This window comes from Humulus lupulus, chromosome 1 (genome assembly GCF_963169125.1).
Source record: "Humulus lupulus chromosome 1, drHumLupu1.1, whole genome shotgun sequence".
Classification (NCBI taxonomy): domain Eukaryota; kingdom Viridiplantae; phylum Streptophyta; class Magnoliopsida; order Rosales; family Cannabaceae; genus Humulus; species Humulus lupulus.
The window spans coordinates 295,260,552-295,274,365 of NC_084793.1; the positions used below are offsets into that span (position 1 = coordinate 295,260,552).

At 34.1% G+C, this 13,814-nt stretch overlaps 1 protein-coding gene across 1 annotated transcript; it reads right to left on the minus strand.

The window, feature by feature from the left end:
* Window positions 1–261: 261 nt before the first annotated feature.
* LOC133779372 (uncharacterized) lies at window positions 262–5,355 on the minus strand. The gene is made up of 5 exons (XM_062219343.1): window positions 4,246–5,355; window positions 3,710–4,143; window positions 3,385–3,526; window positions 1,026–1,115; window positions 262–582 (listed from the first exon to the last, which is right to left on the minus strand). Exons 1-5 carry the CDS (start codon window positions 5,353–5,355, stop codon window positions 262–264), a joined length of 2,097 nt encoding a protein of 698 aa, XP_062075327.1.
* Window positions 5,356–13,814: the final 8,459 nt, after the last annotated feature.

Consider the following 13,814-nt stretch of genomic DNA (forward strand, 5'->3'; position numbering starts at 1 on the left):
GCCTATAATACTATTTTATTTATAAAAAAATAATAAAATTAAATAATTAAATAAAAATTTAATTAATTATTTATCAAAATTATTATTAAAAATTTTAAATAATTGAAAACAAATATATTAAAAGTAAAAATATTATATTAAATATTCAAAATTAGTTTATTAAAATAACAATTGTACATATTCATAATACATTAAGATAACAAATATTCATATTGTTCATATAATTTAACAATAATTAATAATAAAATAAACCTAGTCTCCTCAATCAGATGCCTCGTCGTCCTCCCTATTGTCTTCTTGTTGCAGTTGTGGTCGTTGCGGTGGCTGCAGTTGTGGTTGCTGCGGTGGCGGCATCGGCCAAGGATATTGGGGAGGTAATGTGAACGATCCAGATCCATACATGTAGGGATACGACTGCTGGGAAGACGGTGGAATCGGCCACGGATAAGGTGTTGCTCCGTACATATATGGAGGTACCATATGTTGAGACGGCGCTGCCCCGTCCATGGAAGGATGGGTTGGAGCTAGAGGTTGAGAAGACGAAGCTCCATAAATATTGTCACTATCAAGCACAGGCAGCATCTGAATGTTTGGTGGACAAAATGAAGGTACAAAAAATTGAGATAAGAAATTAACTTGGTCAGTTAATTTATGTAGATTATTCTCCAATTTTTCTATATATTCTCTTGAATGATGAGGAGGAACTTGAGACTCGCTGAAGTGAGAGTGTTGGGTAGATGATGACCCCGACCCCGACCCCGACCCCGACCTCGACCCCGACCCCAACCTCGACCTCTTCAATTTGCGGCCCATTCCTCACTCATGTCCACACCTTTGGCCTAATACTTTTTGTAGTACCTCCACCTGATCAACTGCTGTCGGACTATCATTATTAGAAGCATCAATGGATGTTTGCTGAGTTTGTAACTCAAAATCAGCCTTCAGTTTTTCCTGTTTTCAAAAAATGTTAGACACTAACATTAAATACAACTCTATTAATATTAAAAAATATAATTCAAACTTACATAATCTTGGCGAGCATCATCGTTCACGAAATCATTTGTTGCTTTCTTCCAATGATATTCCTTCCATGACTCAATAAGGTATGGGTTCGTCTAAAAAATATAACCCAAACGTTAGAGAACATATAATTTAAAAGAACATAATTTTGATAATATTTTATCTTTCACTTACTTTTTCGAAACGGATTGCTGCCAGAGATTTTGTACCCTGCGTTGTAGAATACTTTTGTTTCTTCCGATTTTCCTTATTCTTTACAGAGCGCGCAATAAATTTTGGACTTGTAAATAACTGACAGATCTACTTCCACTCCTCCTTGTTAACATCATTGGTTGGGTTGTTTAGAAACTTTTCCCAATCCTCCGATCCATTGTAGTGTTTTTCAAAGTGTTCATTTCTTAGTGTTTTCCTATGACGGTATTGGTCTTTCATCTCTCGATCGATACCATCTAAACACTTTAAGAAATCCTCACGGCCCGTTATTTGATAATAGTACTAAATTGAAAATTAAACATATTAATAATATATGTACTATATTAAAGACAAATTTAAAAAAATATATATTTAATACTATTTTTACTTGGATTATGCCAAGGACCCAATCCTTGTATTATTTATGCACTGATTCCCATGAATCAAAATATCCAGGAACTTTCATTTTAATTTGGGTTCCCACGAGGCGGATAAAAGCAGTGTGCTCGCCCCCAACAACCTTGTACGTTCGCGGGAAAAACGTTACTTTCAGTGGTTTTCCATTTTTACGCCGCCTCTCGTCTAGATCTTTTCCAATAGCTGCGCCACGATCCTTTTTCTTGGTTGGGATTCCTGTATTTTTTTTATTAATAATACATAGAATATTAGTATATATATGATAAACATATGTGAGTAAATAAAATAACAAAAAAATTACTTGACTCGCATGTAATCGGGATCCTAGTGGGATCCGGTGGAGGATCACTGCCAACGTCTCCACCGTGAGCTCTAGCCACATCTGCTTACATCTACTAACACGACAGTAATTTAACCATTCTATTTTAATATTTAATTATTATTTATAATTAATTTATTGAGTATTATTTCAATTGATTAGGTAATTTGAAACATGTTATTTGGAAACAAACTTTTTATTTCTCAATATGTATAATACATTTAACACTAGATACAAAACTAAGTAGAATAGTCACTATACTCACTAATTACATCAACATCTACCGGGCACACATCATCAGTATTATCATCACTAAGGTCGACAATTAATTCATCCTCATCTTCTGCTTCTTCTACGATGTCTGCCATATCATCTTCATTGTCATTAATAAATCCATCATCTTCTTGAACAACTAAAGAAGGTTGATGGGCCGTGTTGACTTGAGTCGCTGGTACATCAGATTGCTGAACAACCAACTCTCCGAGATCCACAGTAAAAAAAAAATCGATGAGTTGGTGTCATGTATAACATCAACATCAGCAATCATATCTGAAGCATCTGGAAAGTCCCAAACTTGTCGATGATTCACTTCTTGGACAACTTTCCAATCTCGTCCTCTAACGAGATCATCGATGTAGAATACTTGTTTTGCTTGACTAGCTAGTATGAATGGTTCATCTTTACACCATTCACCACTGACGTTGATACTAGTAATATTATTTACAGTGATGGTTTTCTTTTTTTTCGGATCTGTATTGAACCACTTACATCGAAATAATACCATCGAATAAGAACCACTAAAAGACAGCTAGAGTATTTCTTCAAGTTGCCCGTAATAGTTAAAACCTTTTGTTCCAGAAACACACACTCCACTATTTTGTGTAATTCGATTCTGATCTCGATTGTATGAAACAAATCGAACTCTGTTCACTATACATGCTTGGTAGGAGTAAGCCAATAGATTTGACCCAGATGCTAAAGCTAGTAATTCATCAGCATGCTCTAATGACCCAAGCTGGTGCAAGTCATATATCTAATAATAAAGAAATATATTAGAATGAGAATGTAATTTGTAGTATGCAATTTGCTAAGTACAAGTTACCTTCTTATGAAACCATGAACGAAACTCTTTCTTATGTATCAATTTATGATTGGCAGCCAGATCTCTTCTTTTTTATTTTTTTTTGGTAAATCGGAATAGTATATTAACATCAACTGTTGTTACAACCTACAACACCAATAGGCCTGAAAATTCTATACAGTTAATCACATTACAATTGATCAAACCATTGCTTTTCACTATGAGTTAATTTCCTAGACCAAACCCCTGTAATTCTATGTTTAACCACAGACTTTATATTCTGTACAAGTGAATCTATTTGTCTACATCTAAAATGCCACAGAGTTTCATTCCTATTTGACCATATCAGATAAACCATAGCAGCAACTGTAGCAGTAAAAACTCCTTTCTTAAATCGATTATGTCTGCTGTGCCTAATGTTACTGATTAAATTTTGCAAAGAGACAGATTTAGCCTTCCAGTGTAGCCATGCCTTTAAGTCATTTAACACCCTGCAACTATACACACAATCAAAATATAAATGTTGTATGGTTTCCAAACCAGCTCCACAAACTACACAGTCAGTTTCTTGACAAATGTGGAACCTACTTAGCCTCTCTCGAACAGGCAATCTTCCCATCATAATCAACCAAAAAAGAAATTTATGCTTTGGTACACTAATTCTGTCCCATACCACCTACTGCCAATTCATTGATTCAAACACAGGACAAAGCTTCTGATAGCCTTTCATGATCTTATATGTCCCAGTGGAGAACATTTGTAAATCAAAGCATTGTTTATACTTGTTTTTCACTGCCACTATTTTCTTCCAGTACCAACTACTCGATGGTGGGGCTTCATAACTCCACCAATCAACTCCTCCCAAATACACATGATGAACCCATTTAATCCAGAGGTTATCCTGTTTTGCTGCAACAGCCCATACATATTTCCCTATAGCTGCTTGATTCCATTCTATCACATTTTGAAAACCCAAACATCCCTCTTTTTTTGGTTTACAAAGTGAATCCCAAGCCACATAACCTGGACCCATATACTCAAACGCACATTTCCATAAGAATGCCCTACATATGGAGGTTACCTTTTGAAGTATTCTCTTAGGCAATATCATAATCTGAGACCAATAGGAATGGATTGTTATCAAAACTGAGTTAATCAAGGTAACTCTACCTATAAAGGATAAGTTCCTAGAACTCCAAGTTTTTATTCTAAGTACCATTTTATCCAATAAAAGCTCACACTCAGCAGCTAAGAGTTTCTTAGAGTTTATAGGAATACCAAGATACCTGAAAGGCAGCTTACTATGAGCAAATCCTGAAACAGCCAAAACCCTTTGAACTTCCCTGGAATCCATGCCATTACAGTATATGGCCGATTTTGCTTCATTTGGATGCAATCCTGATGATTGAGAAAACAACTTGAGGCCTTGCAGTAACAGATAAATTGATTTGAAATCTCCATGACAAAATAACAGTACATCATCAGCAAAACAAAGGTGGTTTAATTCAAATGTTGCACATCTGTCATGATAACGAAAATCTGGTTTCTGGCCTATTTTCCTCATAATACCTGTAAGATATTCCATGCCCAAAACAAATAACAGGGGGGACATGGGATCTCCTTGCCTAAGGCCCCTCTTAGCTGTAAAATATTCATGTATTGCACCATTCAGCATAATAGAGTACCTAGGATTGCGTAAACAAATCATGATATGTTGAATAAACTTTTCCGAAAATCTAAATGCTCTCAACATCTCCTCAAGGAAATCCCATTCTACCGTATCATAAGCTTTCCTCAGATCTAATTTTATCATACAACTAGGCTTTGAACTCTTCCTACCATAATGTCTTACCAAATCTTGGCATACCATTATATTATGGCCAATGTACCTCCCTTTTATGAAACCACCATGATTTTCAGCTATCAGATAAGGTAAAATACTCCTCAACTGGGAACAAATCAGCTTAGTGGCCACTTTGTAAACAACATTACAACAAGCAATAGGACGAAAGTCACCTATGTCAGTTGGGCATTTGATTTTCGAAATCAAGATCAAGCTTGTTGTATTCAGCTCCTTTAGAAGATTCCCAGTGTGAAGAAAATCTAGAACAGCTGAACAAACATCATTTCCAACCAGCTCCCAGTTATCTTGAAAAAAGCAACTTGGATATCCATCCGGTCCAGGGGCCTTAACACTCGGAATGCCTAAGATAGCTTTTTTGACTGCATCATTTGTATGAGCTGACAATAAAAAACTAGCCTTCTCTTCAGATAAAACAGTTCCAACTTCTACAATATTGAGTTGTACCTTCCTTCTGTTTTCCATCTGAGTTCCCAACAACTCCTAATAGTAATTTAGAAAGGCTCCAGTTACTGCTTCAGGATTATCCACCAAATTACCAGCCATATCTTGAATGGAATAAATTATATTTCTTATTCTCCTTGCTCGAATGCTTGAGTGAAATTTATGTGTATTCTCATCTCCTTCTTTAATCCAATCCAGTTTTGATTTGTGAAACAAAAAGGAGATAAAACTCTTGTGAACTGCAATGTATTTCTTCCTTGGTGCTATTTCTTGTTCTATCAATTGTTCATTCAAAGGATTCTTATTTAGACAATCTTGTTTGCTTTTCATATCCTGATAAGCTATATTATCAGCAGCTTGTATGTTGTTGAAGCCTTGCTTGTTAATATCCTTTAGAACTCCTTTAAGACGTTTCAGTTTCTATACTAGTACATACATTTCCGTACCACGACAAGGTAGTTCCCAAGTTGCTTGTACTTTTGTCTTAAATTCTGGCGCCTGTTTCCACATTCTAAAGTATTTGAAAGGAATTTCCCCCCCACTGAGTTTTGGATATACTAAAAGGATGGCTGGAGAGTGGACAAAAGTACCTTTAGATCAAAATACAACTTCCGCTAATTCATATTGAGAAATCCACTATTGGTTTGCCATAACCCGATCAATCTTCGAATAAATCCTGCTTTCTTTATCTTATTTATTATTCCATGTGAAAAAGCATCCCAAATATTTCACATCTTCTAAGTGACATTCTTGCACACAATCTTTGAAGAACCATGATTGCTTATGTCCACCTGCCAGAAATTTCAAGTCTCGCCATAAAATCTCACGGCCATTTACATCATTGAAAGCATAGACAAAAGTAACTAAGAACTTTTCTTGCCCATTATTCGATCCAACTTCCAAATGCATCAATTAACTCGTACAAAATCTGATATCAACCTGAAACATAGATGGATTCCAACTGATTATTATTCTGCCACCCTTATGCCATGCATTATTAGATGAAAAACACCACCTTGAGAACATTATGATATAAACTTCTCCTAACTTCTGGGTTTTCACCCTTGTTTCCAAGAGCCCAACCAATCCTATCTTCTTATTAGAGATTAAATGCTTAATGGCCGCCAGATCTCTTTGTTGCACCTCAGTTAGGTGTTCCCTGTTAATTAATTAACAATGTCAATATTATTAATTAAGGAGTAGATTGAACAAAGAATACAATAAATATTAATTTTGTACTCACTTTAAATACACTTCAGTTTCTGGAGAATTATCCAATATGAACCACTCAGCTTTATTCCGAGTATTTTCATCGAGGGGCATGGGAATTCCCTTACTAAGAGGACGACATTGAGATTCAAACACTATGAGGTGTCGATTCACATACGGTGCATCTTCATTACGATCAGGCTGATTAAATTTTGTTTCCACACCTTTGAAATACATTGAACAAAATGTCAAAGCCTCATCTGCAACATATCCTTCTGCTATAGATCCTTTAGGACGAGCTTTATTCCTGACATAGTTTTTTAATTTTTTTCATGTATCTTTCAAAAGGATACATCCACCTCATAAATACAGGTCCTCCCAATATTGCTTCATCAGGCAAGTGCAAAACCAGATGGATCATTATGTCAAAGAATGTGGGAGGGAAAATAAACTCCATCTTGCATAAAATAATAATCAAGTCATCCTTAGCTTTCTCCATATCAGAAACGTTCAGTGTCCTAGAGCACAATTGTTTGAAGAAATTACACAATTCAGTGATGGTAGTGGATATAGATTCTGGTAAAAACTTGCGAACACCTACTGCAAGTAATCGTTGCATTATCACATGACAATCATGGGACTTCAACCCAACAATGTTTGAGTCATTGTTTGTGACTTTTCTTTAGATTAGAAAAAAAACCATCGGGCAACTTCACTCCTTTCAAAAATTGACAAAAATCTCGCCTCTGTTCAAAAGTGAACATGTATGGAGCATGCGGTTTCATTAACCTTTTATTGGCATCCTCGTAAATCCACAACGATTTCCTAACCCCCATATTCTTTAAATCATGTCTTGCGTTAGTGGTGTCCTTAGATTTATCATTATCTAAAAATGTCCCAAGGAGACTGTCGCACACATTCTTCTCAACATGCATCACATCTAGGTTGTGTTTTAACTGATTTGAACTCCAGTAATCAAGTTCACAGAAAATACTTTTTTTCCTCCAATTATTTTCCTCTACACCTTGCTTGCGCTTCAACCCCCCCCCCCCCCCCCCAAATCTGTCTTGTTTACCAGACACTTGAAGCGGTAAAGCATTGACTTGATCTAAAACTTGTTGACAAGTAAACTGTTGTGGAGGATTTCTTTTCTCAACTTTGCCATCAAATTCTGTGTCCCTTCTATACTTATGATTACTCCTTAAGAATCGCCTATGACTGACATACGATTTCTTACCAATCACTCGAATGGAAGTGGTGTCTTCATTGCACGTTGGACATGCTTTATACCCTTGCCCGCTCTAACCAGACAAGCTACTACGAGCAGGGAAATCGTTAATTGTCCACAGAAGGGCTGCACGCATCTTGAAATTTTTATTCCTTGTGCCATCTCTTGTGTCGACCCCGTTAATCCAAAATTGTTTTAACTCATCCACCAAGGGTCTTAGAAATACATCCATATCTTTACTCGGTGATTTTGGCCCAGGAATAAGCAGAGTTAGCATAAAATACTCCTCCTTCATGCATAGCCAAGGGGGGAGATTGTAGTTCATCAAAATCACAGGCCACATGATGTATGATAAGCTCATGTTGCCAAAAGGATTAAACCCATCAGCAGCCAAGCCTAGACGAACATTTCTAGGATCTTTTGCAAAATCAGGATGGGTGACGTCAAAGTCTTTCCATGCAGACCCGTCAACCGGATGACACATCACCCCATCTTTTATTGATCTCCCAGTATGATGCCATAACATGTCATTAGCTGTATGTCTTGAACTGTACATTCACTTTAATCTGGGAGTCAACGGAAAGTAACGCATCACCTTTTGTGGAACCTTTTTCCCCTTCTTCTTTTCATTGACACATCGGCTACTCCTACACACATGACATGAATCTTTGCTTGCATGCTCATTATAAAATAAGGAACAATCATATTTACACACATGGATTGATTGATATCCCAACCCTAACTTACTCAACTTCTTTTTCGCCTCGTACTGTGTTGGGGGAATTTTATTATCTTTCGGAAATGCAAATTTTAGTAACTTCAACAATTCATCGAAAGAGTTATTTGGCCACTTCCCCCTAACTTTCAAATGCATCAACTTCGCCAAAAATTTTAAGGATGATATCCAATCACAACCCGGATACAACTCAGCTTCAATCTCGTCGAACAACTCGTCATAATACTCTCCCATTCGACTGCCAGACACACCATTTGCTTCCTCTGTATTTGTCGGTAAGAGGAAATCATCAACGACGTCAACCATCTCGTCTACATCTTCATTCTCCTCAAATACCTCATTGGCGACACTAGCTTCCACCTCACCGTGGTAAACCCACTTTTGATAATTCTGTTGAAAACCCTTGTCAAAGACATGAGCCTCCACTGTATCTATATTTTGTAGTTTAACATTCAAGCACCTCACACACGGGCATAAAATTCTCCCGTCGCAGTCTACGTGTTCTTTTGCCATTCTCAAGAAGGCTTGGAGACCGTTCCAATAAGCATCACAGTTACGATTCCTTAATGTCATCCAACTCTTATCGATCGGCATCTACGATACAAGAATAAACAATAATTAAAAATTATTGACTATGTGTGTGTGTGCCTTAATCCACCTTTTCACTCCACTTCTATAAGGGTAAAGAACTTATCCCATTCAGATTTGTAGTATACATATAATTTAATCTACACTCTTAAAATTGTTTCGTTTATGTAAAAATTTCGGCAACACCTCCCTTTAGTTCTCATAAGTGGGCAGACTAAAATTAAGTTTGCCCACTTACGAGAACAAATAAGGAGACACATATTGAAATCTCTATTAGCGAAACAATAAAATGAGTACTAGATTAAATTATAGGTACACAACAAATCCAAACTATCCATGCGGACACATACCGTCCTGGATAATTCGGAGAAGCGTATTTAAGAGTTCTTACTAACTCAGCTTCACCGAACAGGTCTAAGGCTTTTCGTGATTGAAAATAATTAAGAAAACATTATCACTAAGTGATAATATATAAAACTTCTATCCAATCTTTGGTTATCAAATTTTATCACCAAAGAAAAGCAACAAAAAAAGAAATATTTGTTAACACTAGATGTTTTATGATGTCTTATAAAATCTTATGATATTAAATTATAATTTTGTAATTTATTTTGAAATTATATATCTAATTATTTAATTTATTTTTAAATTACTAAATTTGTTAATATTAAATAAAATTATAATTTTTAATTCATTTATCTAAATTTTTAATTTAATTTTTTTAATTCATTTATCTAAATTTTTAATTTATTTTTAAATTACTAAATTTTTTAATATTAAATATCTAATTTTTTAATTTATTTTAAATTACAAATTTTCTTGAATTAAATTATAATATTTTTAATTTATTTTGAAATTACTTATTTAATTTTTTATTTATTTTTAAATTACAAAATTTGCTAATATTAAATTAAATTATAATTTTTTAATTTATTATGAAATTATTTATCTAATTTTTAAATTTATTTTTAAAATACTAATTTATTTTGTTAATTCTAATTATTCAATCAATTTATTTTAAAATTATTAATTTGTTAATATGAAATAAAATTATAATTTTTTTAATTCATTTATCTAAAATTTGAATTTATTTTCAAATTACTAAATTTGTTAATATTAAATTAAATTATAATTTTTAATTTATTTTTAAATTATTTATGTAATTTTTTAATTTTTTTTAATTACAAAATTTCTTGAATTAAATTATATTTTTTAAATTTATTTTTAATTTATTTATCTAATTTTTTAATTTATTTATAAATTACTGAATTTATTATTATTAAATTAAATTATAATTTTTTACTTTATTTTGAAATTGCTTATTTAACTTTTTTATTTATTTTTAAATTACAAAATTTTCTAATATTAAATTAAATTATAATTTATTATTTATCTAATTTTTAAATTTATTTTTAAATTACTAATTTATTTTGTTAATTCTAATTATTCAATCACTTTATTTTAAAATTATTAAATTTATTAATATTAAATTAAATTATTTATCTAATGTTTTAATTTATTTTGTTAATTATAATTATTTAATTTTTTATTTATTATATTATTTATTTAGTCATCTAACTCAACCAAAATTTCGGCAGCATAACATCTATATTCTAACATATCCGAAAAATTTAAAACCTTGCAAAAAATACTCATAAAATTCCCAAAACATTCACAATATACATATTATTAATCAAATTCAAATAAAACACATGATACAATTTTATACACATATATAATTATATCACTAAACACATCTTACTTTCTACACACATTCACATATTAATTAAATTAATTAAACCAATAACATAATTAAAAAATAAATACATTGATGCCACAAAATTATATATACCCGAGTGGCCGAATTTCCAAGAGAAACTCCTTCAATTTCTACACAAAATCAACCCAAATAATTAAATTTAAACAAAATTAAATCAACTTAATCTATATATGTATATATAAATGCACAATTATAAGCTAGCTATGAGTGTTTTGGCTTAATTTGTCACCATAAACAAACCTCAAATGCTTAGGTTGTGTTGTGCCAATTTTTCCCTGGTTAGCATATCAGGAAAATCAAAGAAATCAAAATGTGATAACAAAATTTCATCTCAGAAAAATCAAAGAAATAAATAAAAAACTTTCGGACCAACAACTCAAATATTATACATATATTTATATCATCACACACAATCCACAAACAAAATCAACACCCAATTCCAACAACCCAAACTTTTGGACCAAATACATATATATATATTATACATAATACATATATAATATATAAAAAAAATGTTATTTTGCAAATTTCAAGATGGTTCATTTTCGGACCAACACAACGAAAAGCCTTCCCAATTAACCCAGCTCACCCACCACTGAGTCAACTCACCCACCACCACTCTCGAAGCCTGCTCACCTCTTTCGCGTCTGCACCCCATCCTCTACCAACAACAAGACTCGCCCGAGTCATGACTCCACTCGAACCTATCCGCCTCCGAGTTCCAACTCACCCACAAGTTCTTCCTTCAGATCAGCAACAAGTTCCCTCAAACCGACCCACTTTTCAAACACTCCTCGGTCTCCTTCAACAATATGCTCCTCAGTCCCGGACCAAATACATATATATATATATATTATACATAATATATATATAAAATCAGAGAATATTTTATATATTATAAATATATATATACATATATATAAAAGCAATATATATATATACTGAGTTGGGTTTCGGCCTTACCTGGGCTTCGGCGTCTGAGAGGTCTGGAGCAGCTCAGCAGGGAGTCGGAGCAGTCAGATCGGAGTGGACAGGGCGTTTGGGAGAGAAGAAGGGGAGTAGGCTGAAGAGGGAATAAAAAGAAAATAAAAATGAGGGATACATTTGGGGATATAACTTATACTGACACCTATATTAGGGGCGACATGTTGCCCCTAATAAATTTCAGTCCCCGCCAAAATTTCCCTCTATATTATAGTCAAACTATCTCAACATCAGGGGTACGTCGCCCCTAATATTTTTTTACAATATCAGGGGCGACTAATGATGTGTCGCCCCTGATTTCTGGAATATCATGGGCGACATATAGTCGCCCCTAATAGAGTCGCCTCTAAAAATATTATTTCTTGTAGTGGGAGGTGCAATTTCTTAGGGTTCCAAGAAACAAACTTGTATATCTCATTCCACTATAGAAGCAGAGATTATAGCTCTAGCTACTACCGGCAAAGAGGCTGAATGGTTAAGGGATCTGTTGATAGAGATACCCCTAATCAAAGAGAATGTATCCATTATATCGATACATTGTGATAGCCAAGCGACGCTGGCTAGAGCATACAACGGAGTGTATAATGGGAAGTCTAGACATATTAGTCTAAGATATGGATATGTAAGAGAATTGATTCAAAGAGGAGTCATCTCAATATCCTATGTGAGAACAAGTGAAAATCTGGCAGATCCTTTCACTAAGCCACTATCGAGGGATTTAGTGGCTACATCATCTCGAGGGATGGGATTTAAACTCCCTAAAGAGATTCACGATTGATGGTAACCCATCTTAACACTAGCTATTCAACTAGTGTTAGGTTCAATAGGTAACAACAAGTCAATCAAGTGAATATTAGTTGTACTCAAAACAAGTCCCATCTGAGATATTGAGTACTTGTGAGTTACCAAGTTAAGGGTTAAAACCGAAAGGGTTTTTTTTTATAGAATTTAGTCTTGTGAAGACAAGTATTTTTGGTAACAAAATACTGCAAGAATTCTACCTATATGGACCTAGGGGTGGTGCTGCCTCTCATGAGAATTGGGAGTATTCTTAAGAACGTCCATGAATGGAAAGTGCACATGGCCATTAACGATGCAAAGCAAGACATAGAGATCTCAAGTGAACATCCTAAAGGTGTGTGTGTTATCACCGATTTGTTATCATTAAAAGATGGTTCAATGCCTAGTGCAACCAAATTTTCGACGAATTTTGTGATAATTACACTATAGTAAAGTTCAAGTTGAAAAACAGGTTCAGTGTCAGGGTTCTCAGTGTCTGATCTAACAGGTTCTTTTGATGTATCGGGCGTCCTGGGCGCCATATTGTTGGGATAGTAGTGTGTTTCTTCTATTCAGGCTCTCAATGAAAGCACTAAAAATGTTGACCACGATTTTGGCCAACGACGGGTAAACATCAAAATGAAAGTAAGCCTTGAATAGAAAATAACGACACAAATAATTTTATAGTGGTTTAGCCCCAATTTGTTGGTAATAGCCTAATCCACTTGGAGTTGTGATATATGAAGCCTACACTTAAGATCAGATGGACCTGAGCCAACTGAGTTTCTCAAGTGTAAGTAGAAAAATACAAAGTTTCTCTCTCTAGAGAATACAAGCTTTCCCTCTCTAAGTTCTCTTGGAAAATGCCCCAAGAATGTCCCAAATAACAGTCCCAAAGTCTCAAAATTAGAGAGTTTCCGAGTATAAAAAAAGATCAGATCCCCCAATGATGCCATGAGCTCTTTATTTATAGGCTCAAGGATCGTACATGAAAAATACCCTAATGATTCTGAAGGATCCTTGGTTGTTTCAACCAACTTCAATTAATCAAATAATAAACAAATTAAAATTACAACAATATTGCTATTACTTCGGAATATTTGAAAGATTCGCGCAGTAGTTGCAAGTTATTCATGTTGAAGTTGTTACTGAGGTTCTATAAAGAAATCACTTGG